Below are 11,726 nucleotides of genomic sequence, written 5' to 3' on the forward strand. Positions count from 1 at the left end.
GTACTCTCAGCTGCCAAAAGTCACCACTGATCACTCCACTCCAAATATGCTACCTCACTCCAGGCCTTCTATGTCTTCATACAAATCTTTTTTGGCCACATGCATGAGGTCTTAAAACAAATGACTGCAGAGCCATTAAAAAGAAGCTGAATGGACATAGGGCATGTACAAACTAGTTTAAGGACAATATCACATTAGTGTTTGAAAGTGGCTGCTCCTATCATGTGGCTTTCTCTTGCAGGATTCTGGGGCTTGTAGTTTAGGGCAAGGCCTTTGGAATTCTCAGCCAGAGGTCCTCGGTTTCACTAAACTACAAGCCTCAGAATTCTGCAGGAGGAAGCTACACAAAAGGAAAGCAGGAGCTCCCACTTTAAAACACTAATGTGATAAGGTCCTAAGTGGGCTGATACTAAAGTGGTCTAACAAAGAAAAGATTACTTCAAGTCAGAGGAGCAGTGTTTGGTGTGACAAGAATTTCATAAAGAAATGGATTGATGAGTATACTAGACATAGAAAAAGGAACAGAAAATGAATGAAAAAATGATTACAGAATGTAAGTCTGCAAAGGAAAGTTACTGTTCCCACAGATTAAATTTATTGACATTGGTAGAAAAACAATTAGCTGCTTTTAATTGTCCTCTTCTATGAAATGCCCATGGGATAATCTTAGGCTATTTCATACTAGCCACTGTCAGTCTTCTATCGAAGATTGTCATTCCATTCCATACCTTTGTCATTTTACCTTCTGCACCTTGAGCCTTTGGTCACTGTATTCTAGATGCCATTCTGATATCATTTCAACAGACTTCGTTATCTTACTGATTTTTCTAGGCATCCTGTTTATCCATCTTTTTAGCAACTGTTATTTTATTCATTATGCTATCATTTAATTGCTATTCTGTCCTTGCTATTGCCATCATTCCATATTGGCAACAATGGTTCCACTCTACCACATCTGGACCTGGGTGCCTTCCTTATTAATCTTTTCCTGTGTTTCTGCCTTCTACTTTTCCCCCTCTTGGTCTCAGCATGAACGTCACCTATAACAAAGTTATACCCGCATCATATAACCTCTTTGTGCCTCTCACTTTTTATACCACTGTTATTTCCCACTACCTGCAGTGCCTGGAGAAAATGAAGAAAGAAGAAGTAGAGTTTGATGTACAGTAATTGACAGGTGCGTGTTTCTTAAAGTGGCATATCAGCGGACACTCTCATGAATGAGTTCCAATTTACCAATTCTTCTTTTCTTGTGTTACTTCAGAGAAGGATGACTTGGGGCCTTTTCTACTTACACAATTATAGTGCTAGGAATCTAATTTAACTGCAGTGGTTACTTCCCATGAAATTGTGAGGTTTGTAGTTCAGGGAGGTAGATTCAGAAATCTCTGGAAGGGCAAGAGTGTCTCACTAAACTACAAATCCCAGGGTTTCACAGAATGGAACAGTTGCAGTTAAAAGAGAAAGTCATAGTGCTATAATTGCACAGTGCGAATGGGTCCTTAGAATTAGGAACTACATCAGGAAGGTTAGGTGACATAGGGCCCTTCCACACAGCTGAATAAAATCCCACATTATCTGCTTTGAATTGGAATATATGGCAGTATGGACTCAGATAACCCAGTTCAAAGCAGATATTGAGGGATTTTCTGCCTTGATGCTCTGGGTTATATGGCTGTGTGGAAGGGCCCTAGAGGGTGAAATCAATTTGTCAACTTAATTTTATATTACTTTCATAAACATTGCTATTATAAAATTGCTACTGGTTACACATATTTACTCTTCTAACCCCTAATATGAAAAGCATTCACCACCAGTTCAAAACAATGAAGATTTTACTGGATTTCTCATTAGAGGAATATTCTTGCCATATTTTTGAAATCATATGTTTAAGTGCTGAAGGCTAGAAATGTAAACACAACTTTTATAAAACATTAAAGGCTGACCACAAATTCAAGGGCCCCCTTATAATAAAGAATAGCTGAGTAGTCAGCAACTGAGGTACAGGAAAACACTGGTGCATTTATTTTCTAAAATAAATGATTACATTTATTATTAATAAAGTATTCAAATGCTGAAGCAGCACAGAATCTTTCTATTATATTTTGTGACACAGCTATTTGGAAATTATCATAAAGAAACAACAACCTGAAATGTAGGAATAAACCCTAGCAGCAGTTCCAATATGTGCTTAAATACGAAGAAAAGTTATTTGAATAAAGCCCCAAATAACTTGATACTTAAAATGTAAAAGTTTGTCCCATCTTGAGATTATAAATATAAAAATTCTTTACTGTATCTTATTTAACTACCGCCTGAATAAAAAGGAATATGTAAAGTATGAACAACAATTGAAAAATAACACTATATTTGTATATTAATTGCTCATGTTTTTGGCACAGTCATGATTTGCATCAAAAGTTGCTGTCCCTGACAAGCACACAATTATCACTTGTAAATATTTTTTTAAACATTTTATATGCTACAGAAAAAAAGAGATGTTAAATGCTATTTAAAGGGGGGAACAAATGAATAAATTGTTCAAGAACATTTGCACAAAGTTCTATCAAAAGTGTATTCAGAAGCAAGCTGAAAGAGGTGAGGTTTACCCTACATCCAATCCACTCAGTACATATAGATCATCAAACGGCATGCAATTTACACGGTGTATATTATTGCATACCTCAATATAACCTCCTAATAACCCAGGCCAGCACTGTATTGCACTACTGCTCAAGAGTCTAAGTGCAGGCAAAAAGTACAGAAAAGACCAGAAAAGACCAGAAAAGTACACAACCTCTGAGGATGCCTGCCATAGATGTGGGCGAAACGTCAGGAGAGAATGCTTCTGGAACATGGCCACACAGCCCGAAAGACATACAACAACCCTGTGATCCTGGCCATGAAAGCCTTCGACAACACACAGTACAGAAAAGAGTTTATGTCTTTCATTAGTGTACTCAGTTGAATATGGACACATTCTCAGTACAAGCTTAAACATGTTCATTCAAAACAAGTCTATAAAATACAATGAGGTTTTATCTCAATAAACTAGGCAAAATGTTTTCCTTAATCACAATGTGGATTGCAATTTTGATTTTATTTCTTTAACGAAGTGCTAGACGTAAAACAACCAGATAGACTAAAGTGAGAAGGCTTTCTAAACTGATCATAATATCAAATCCAAGAAACCTTATTGGCTCTTGTACTCACTGGTATTCATTTCCGAACTGAATGAAATGATATAATTCTTGTTACATCATCAGTAATTATATTTAAAATAAATTTGGACTATGAGAGTACGCTGCTGCATGCCTCTGATATGAGTATACTGCAAAGAAAGAGATCCTCAGCTAACCCTGACCCCTGCTAATCTGCATTGCATTGTTTTTTGTATACTGCATGGAAATTTAGCTGCCTCAAAATCTCCTGACATGGAAGAATCAGAATAATAGAATAAGCCAAATATTCCCTCACTCTGCAAAGAAGAATATTGCATGTCCAATAAATAATACTACTGTTAGATCAGACACCTTATTCTTTAAGTCCTCTGTGTCTTCATGTAACAAATGCCTCAACTACATATCCAATTAAACATATTTTCAGGTGAACTTTAGATTACTGCAGAAAGTTTCTGGAGTGGCTGAAAAACACTCTAAATAAAGCTCTGCATGGCAATGTTTTGTGCTTACAGGTATTTTGAACAGTAGGATAAACTGGACTTTGCAACTTTCATATTATTCGATGCAGCATGTTGGGCTGGCTACACCCAGCATCATATGATGTGAATAGGCATCAACACTTGCTATAAGACCTCCCTTTCCTCTACTTTCCATGCACCCTCATGTCCACTTGTATTTACTCCACAGGGTCCCCCATCATCCAAGACAGATCTGAGAGGGTCTTCCTGGGTAAGAGAGAATACGTTCCACCTGATTACCCAGTGTAATTTTGACAGAGTCTGTTACCCAGGCAACTACATCATTTAAAATGGGAGCATAGTAAAGCTATCACAGTCCACGTACAGCCTGTATTTTAGCCATGTGTTTTTAAAACAAGTGATCTGCACAACTGTTGTATTTGTTTTACTTTGTTCAAGTGGCTTGTCTACAAGATGCCATGCATAAAGCTAAAGACACCGAATACCTTTTAAATTAATTCAGGCCTCTACCCAGAATGTATAAGTAAAACAAGTTACGGATCTAGTATATGAGTCGGAGACCACCAATAAATACCATATGCTGTAGGCTATACTTCAGAGGAAGAAACTGGCAAACCTCCTCTTAGTATGAAATTCATGGGTTGCCATAAGTGAAAAAGCGACTTGAAAGCACATACGTACACACACATTGCAAGAAGTCCTAGAAGTCAATGGCATTTAGTTTCCCTGATGTTGTATACAAATAATGTGAGCTTTCTTTCAATATCATAACAGTTGCCAAGCTAAGCAACACTACAGGCACATAACATTATCAAATTAGGTTTCAAAAAGACTGCCTGCCTAACAGACCCCCAAAATCTAGCAATCCATGTCTTGCAAATTAAATTCTCAGCTTTAATGATATTTGTTTGCAAGATATGATGTACATTTTATCATCCAGGATAAAATATCTACAGCCTCAGCAGTGGTTAAATTGCAGCTATAAAGGAAATTGTCCTCAGATAAATCGTTTCCCTATGAGAAGGTTTCACCACTACACCTAACAGGTCAATAAATCAAATTAACTGCATCTTGTCCTGTGGCCAGTGACATCATCAGCTTGACCACATCTTAAAAAATAGGTGCAGGAACATATGCTTTTAAGGCATAAAATTGTATTATATTTTTGTCAGCCAGCCTCATGCTGCTGACTGTGAAGGGGTAACTGAATTGTCTGGGTTACAGCTTGTCCAGGTTCCATTTGTAATGTTACAGCCTTCTATTCTCCAAGGCCAGAGGAGCTATAAAGGCCAATTACTACAAAAGCAAAATATCTTTATAACAAAAAGAAAAAGTGTCTTGTATATGCAAATCTCAGTCATGCTTCAAGAATTGTTTAATATTAATCAGACAGAATGTAAAATATCTTGCTGTCAAGTTATTTGAAGAGAATGGCCACTAATGAGAACTACACAAATCTGTCAAACATGCTAACATAATGTTACAACTCCCACCTTTTAAGTCATTAAAAAAGAGAGCCAGTGTTGACTAGTTTGCAGGCTAAGGTCTTTGAAATATCATTTGTCTTTCAAAAATCATAGACATTTTAATTTCCTCAGTTAAATCAACCTTACAATTCATCATTCTCCTATTCACTAGATTCTTCAAAACTTTTATTGTTACTAGTTCTGACAGTATCAGCACTGGGTTGCTATGAGTTTTCCGGGCTTTATGGCAATGTTCCAAAAGCATCCTCTCCTGACATTTCACCCACATCTATGGCAGACATCCTCAGAGGTTGTGAGGTGTTGGGAGCAAGGCAAGTGGGGTTTATATATCTGTGGAAGGTCCAGGGTGGGAGACAGAATTCTTGTCTGCCTGAGGCAAATTTGAATGTTGCAACTGGCCAGCTTGATTAGCACTGAATAGCCTGGTAGCTTCAAGGCCTGGCTGTTTCCTGCCTGGGGAATTCTTTGTTAGGAGGTGATTAGCTGGCCCTGATTGTGTCTTGTCCGGAATTCCCATTTTCAGAGTGTTATTCTTTATTTACTGTCCTGATTTTAGAATTTTTTAATACTGGTAACCAGATTTTATTCATTTTCATGTAAATAAAGAACAACACTCAGAAGACAGGGGAATTCCAGACAAGAAACAATCAGGTCCAGTTAATACTTCCCAACAAAGGATTCCCCTAGCAGGAAACAGCCAGGTCTTGAAGTTGCCAGACTATTCAGTGCTAATTACAACATTCACATTTGCCTCAGGCAGACAAGAGTTATTTCTCCCACCCTGAATATTCCACAGATATGTAACCTCCCCTTGCCTAGTTTTCAACCCACCTCATAATCTCTGAAGATGCCTGCCATAGATGTGGGTGAAACATCAGGAGAGAACGCTTCTGGAACATGGCCATACAGCCCGGAAAACTCACAGCAACCCAGTGATTTCGGCCATTCAAAAATCATAGACATCTGCAGTTACAATTCATCATTCTCCTATTCATCAAATTCTTCAAAACTTTTGATTGTTTCTAGTTCTGACAGTATCAGCAATTAAAGATAAAACAGCACTCTTTGCATTGTTCAGACCTGAACAGCAAAATGAATAGGTCTTTTTCTATACTACCTCCGATTACTGCGTGGATTGAAACTGTCACATATTCCTATATTTCTCACATTAAAGCAACTTCACTTGTTCGTGTGAAGGTGCTGCAGAACTGGCTATTAGGAATTGTGGGAGTTGGAAATCCAAAATACCTGGAGGGCTGAAGTCTGCCCTTGCCTGCACTAGATTCTTCAAAACTTTTGATTGTTTCTAGTTCTGACAGTATCAACAATTAGATAGAACAGCACTGTTTGCATCGTTCAGATCTGAACAGCAAAACAAATAGGTCTTTTTCTATAACACTTATTTATTTATTTATCCCATTTATACCCTGCCTCTCTCCACCCCAAAGGGGACTCAAGGTGGCTTACATATGGCGACAATTCAATGACTCAAACATACAAATAAGCTTACATAAAATTAATTAAAAGTAATACATATTAACATTTAAAAACATTACATTAATATTTAAATCATATCATCCAAAATAATAATCTGAGGCCATTCCATTATCATTGCACATGGACTGGATCTTTAGATCGTTTCTACTTCTAACAGTATCAACAATTAACAATAATACACCACTGTTTGCATCGTTCAGACCTGTACAGCAAAACTAATAGATCTTTTTCTATACTACCTCTGATTACTGCGTGGATTGAAACTGTCACATACTCTTATATTTCTTACATTAAAGCAACCTCGCTTGTTCATGTGAAGGTGCTGCAGATTTCCCTGCCTGCAATACTGTGAGGAACTGCCTTTCCTCTATTAAAGATGAGAAGTCAATCAGGACAAAGGGAGAAGGCAGGCCCCACACACAGAGACCGATCTGGAAGGAGCGGCTTTAGAAAGTCCTGTGGTTGCCTATAAATTAAAAATAAGGCTCTTATTTGAGGCCCAGAAGGGGCGGGGGGATCCAATGCTGCCCGTTGCCCCAGGAGGGCCTGGGTTTTGTTTTTCTGCTGCGAGGGGGGTTATTGGTAAATAAATCAAGGCGTCCAGCGCTGCGGCCTAAGCGCCTGCCAGAGGGAAGGAGCCTGGGCCTTGCTTCCCTCCCTTCCCTAACACAGCCTGGGTTTGATCTCAGGGCCTTTGCTGGTTTGCCAAGAAAACGCTGCTTCAAAAAAAATTAAAAAGCCAAGAAAGAGAGCGAGGAAAGAAGAATCATCTCGAACCACAAAAGCACATGGGGCGAATGTAAAATATAAACACGGCGTTGGGCTCTGAGTGGCTGTTATTAAAGGCCTTGAATTACTAAACATGAGAGGCGGGGAAAGCCGGGCGGCCATTTCAATAATATAAACCTCCCCGAATTAGACATTATTCAAATGAAGGAAAGGGAAAGAAGGGAGGGGGAGCGAGGAGAAGGGAATTACACACAGCCCGCCTCCTCCTCGTCGTCCTTTGATACAACGAGAACCCCAATAATTAAAGAAGGCGGGGGGGGGGGGGGAGAGAGAGAGAAGGCATTGTAAGGCGCGTTCTCCCCTCTGCGCGCCCCAAAAGCATTGGAAAGAAGATTTTAATAGCCCCCCCCCCCCACACACACACACATTTAGGACGCCCTTCCCTCTGAGGGAAAGATGGGTCCCGACCCTCCCGACCCCAAAATGGAAAGGCTCTTGACGCGACGACACCCCTTTCCCTGAGAGGAAGGCGTCTCCATTTCCCTCAGGCCAGGCTCTGAGGGGAAGAAGACCCTTTTCCTTCCCTTCCTGGCAGCGAGGAGTGTGTGCCTGCCTGTCTGTAGGGAGGGATCGATGCCTGTGCCTGCAATGGTGCCTCTCCCGCTTTTCTTTCCCACCCCCCCAGCTCCCTCCTGCGCCGTTAATTATAATAATCCTGAGTACTAATAAATTATGCTAAGCGAGGGAGGCGGGCGGGCGGCCTGCGGGGGGGGAGGGGGGAGTTGAGAGGCGAGGGCGACCGCGCGCGCGAGTATGAATATGAATATGTAAAATGCAGTAATGATTACCTGCCGCCGCCACCGCCGACGCCGCCGAACTCTCATCTTGACTCGCTGCTCCTCCGTCCGCCATTTTGAATATTTTAATCAAAATCGGCCGGCCGATAAGCCCTCCCTCCCTCCCTTTGCGCGGCCGCTCCTCGGCTGGCTCCCCCTCCCTCCCATCGCTCTTAGTGCGCAGGCGCCAAGCCGGAGGCTCGCTCTCACACTACTCGCCCCCCTCCTCCCCTCACTCCTTGATTAACCTGGCGCGGGGGACACTGCGCATGCGCGCCTCCCTCGCTCTGAGGGCCCTTCCACACAGCCCTATGACCCAGACTATCAAGGGGAAAAAATCCCACAATATCTGCATTGTACTGGGATCTCTGAGTCCACACTGCCAAATATTCCAGTTCAAAGCAGAAAATGTGAGTGTTTATTCAGCTGTGTGGAAGGGGCCTGAGTCTCCGGCTTCTGCTGCGGATTTCAAAGATTGACAGACGCGCTGGCGATGGATCGCCCGAGGGGCCAAAATTATTTTAAGTGACGGCGCATAACGGCCTCGTCGTTCATCTTTTGGGACGCTGGCAGAAAGCGAGAAAGCCTTTCAACGCCAATCACTGAATCATAGAAGAGTTGGACGAGACCTCATGGGCCGTCCCGTCCAGACCCCTGCCAAGAAGCAGGAAAATCGCACTGAAAACGCCCCGACAGATCCAGCCTCTGCTTAAAAGCCTCCAAAGAAGGAGCCTCAACCACACTCCGAAGCAGAGTTCCAGTGTTGAACACCCCTCACAATCTATCAGGACCAGCTAACACCTGGCAGTAAGCAGCTGCAAGGCTTTTCAATGCTAGTCAAGGTGATTAATTGCAACATTCACACATGCCTCTAACAGATAAAGAGTTCTTTCTCCTACCCTGGACCTTCCACAAATATATATACAGTAGAGTCTCACTTATCCAACATAAATGGGCTGGCAGAACGTTGGATAAGTGAATATGTTGGATAATAAGGAGGGATTAAGGAAAAGCCTATTAAACATCAAATTAGGTTATGATTTTACAAATTAAGCACCAAAACATCATGTTATACAACAAATTTGACAGAAAAAGTAGTTCAATACGCAGTAATGCTATGTAGTAATTATTGTATTTACGAATTTAGCACCAAAATATCACGATGTTTTGAAAACATTGACTACAAAAATGTGTTGGATAATCCAGAAGCTTGGATAAGTGAGACTCTACTGTACCTCATTTGCCTAGTTTCCAGCAAACCTAACAGCCTCTGACGATGCCTGCCATATATTTGGGCGAAACATCAGGAGCTTCTGGAACATGGCCATAAAACCCAAAAATCTCTCAGCAACCTAGTGATTCCGGCCATGAAAGCCTCCGACAACAGATTCAAAGACAGATGCATAGGCAATGGGTCGCCTGAGGGGCCAAATTTATTTTCAGTGATGGCATATAACTGCCTCGGCTCGTCGTTCTTTGGGATGCTGGCAGCAAGTGAGAAATCCTTTCCATGGTGTCTAAAACACAAGGCTAAAGGCTTTGCCCAGTTGAAATGGCTCAAGGCTGTGCAGTCCTCGAATCCAGCCTTCTTTGGCAGAGAAGGCTAAAGACCTTGTCAAACTGCATTTCAAGAAATAGCAGGGGAATGAATTAAACAAAATCACATGCGGGCTGAACATCTCTTATCCGAAATAGATGGGACCAGGCATTTTCCTAGATTTGGGAATACAGTACCTGTATTTGCATTTCTGTGCATAATGAGTCTCTTGGAAATGAGACCCAAGTCTCAATAACTAAATGTATTTCTGTACATATTGAGATCTTTTAGAGATGAGATCCAAGTCTCAATAATTAAATGTTTCTTATTCACATAGCCTGAAGGTAATTTTCTACACAATATTTTTGATCCTTTTGTGCCTGAACCATCAGAAAACAAATGGGGTCACTATCTCAGCTCTCGTGAGCAATTGTGGGTTATTTTGGAATTGCAATTAAGGAAGGCTCAACCTGTCCTCAACCTTCCACCTCAGAATGGCCCACAAAGCTGTTTGCTTTATGTAAAACAAGGAAAAGCATTGAAAAGTTAATGACACAAGAACAGGAACTGCCAGCATTATGCAACACAGAGAATAATAGTTCTCGAGGGCCCTCTGCAAAACCAGGGGAATTGAATTTGATTGTGTTAGTGCTATTATTTAAGTGCTATTATTTATAGAGAAGCGTGGCAAATAGTGCAATGCTTCAGAGTTCATTGGAGAAACGTCCCATCGCAGAGTAGATAGAGGAGGATTGGGAGGTGCAATTCCCCAAATCTAATGATGTCTCTGGTGTCAGTAGGGCCATGAATCTGGTCCAGGCATGGGCAACCTTCATCCCTTAAGGTATTCAGGCACAGGCAAACTTTACCCCTCCGGGTGTTTTGGACTTCAATTTCCATAATTCCAAACAGCCGGTAGGCTGTTAGGAAATGTGAGAGTTGAAGTCCAAAGCACCTGGAGGGCCGAAATTTGTCCATGCCTGAACTAGTCTATCTCAGTGGAACAGTGAATCCATTCCGGTTTCACAGAACTTCAAAGAAGCTGTTCAAGGTGCTGAATCCTCCCACCCCAATGGAACCAGCACCTTGGATAACTCCTTTACAATAAAGATATAGGACTTCATCAGACAGGTGTAGGGCTCTTTTGCCAAGCACTGGAATAACTTTTAACTATGTGCACAACTCTTTTTCTTCTGAAATATTGCTGAAATGAAATCATGATTTTATTGATTTTTTTTTAAATTACTTTGTCCTTTTAGTTTTAGTATTAAAGCCAGACTGGTGATCTAGTGACTTCACTTTCCTCTTGACCCTACACTCTCACCATTTTACCAAAATACGCTGTGAGAATTACAAGGAGGAGGAGAGAAAATCTAATGTAGATAATTTTATAGATCTGTAGATTCATTTTAGTGTACATTCAACTTGGGAGTATTTGTTACCTAATTTCCCTTATGTATACTTCTAGAAGGACCTAAATACCTTCAGATCCAGTCTGGTCTTGTAATTAAAAAAAGACCTCATCAGATGGGTGTTGGGCTCCGTTTCAAGCACTGTGGAGTCCCACAGAGGCCATCACATGATGTAAGGGCACTTCCTATGGGATTCCATGGGGCTCTGTTTCCTCAGTGCATGGAAACGAAGGCGTACACCCTTCAAGAGCTGAGTGTTATCCGACTCCAAACAGATTTAAGATGGGAGAAAGTGGGGGAAAGACAGGCATCAATGCAGAAAGGATGTGGGATGGCTTGCCAATCCACAATACGGGGAACAATGGGAAGGAATGGGGTGGAACAGTTCTCACCGCTTTCCCCTGCTATCCCCCATTCTGTCTGATAAAATCCTAAAACCTGGACCAGATTCATGGCTCAATTGACCCCAACGCCATGAGCTCCCACGGACACATTTGAAGGCCCATCCCTCCATTATTGGGAAAGGTCTGGGGTCAATCTCCACACTTGGATAAGAAATAGATGTGT

General features: G+C 41.3%; 1 protein-coding gene across 3 annotated transcripts in view; it reads right to left on the minus strand.

The window, feature by feature from the left end:
* Positions 1 to 8,338, minus strand: part of pou2f1 (POU class 2 homeobox 1) — a 176,270-nt gene extending 167,932 nt beyond the window's left edge. For all 3 annotated transcript variants that reach the window (XM_008107713.3, XM_008107714.3, XM_008107712.3), the window contains exon 1: positions 8,223 to 8,338. In XM_008107713.3, the coding sequence (XP_008105920.1) occupies positions 8,223 to 8,286 (64 nt within the window). In that variant the 5' untranslated portion in view covers positions 8,287 to 8,338. The remainder of the gene's footprint in view (positions 1 to 8,222) is intronic.
* Between the last annotated feature and the right edge of the window lie 3,388 nt (positions 8,339 to 11,726).

The sequence above is a fragment of the Anolis carolinensis genome, chromosome 3 (genome assembly GCF_035594765.1).
Source record: "Anolis carolinensis isolate JA03-04 chromosome 3, rAnoCar3.1.pri, whole genome shotgun sequence".
Lineage (NCBI taxonomy): Eukaryota > Metazoa > Chordata > Lepidosauria > Squamata > Dactyloidae > Anolis > Anolis carolinensis.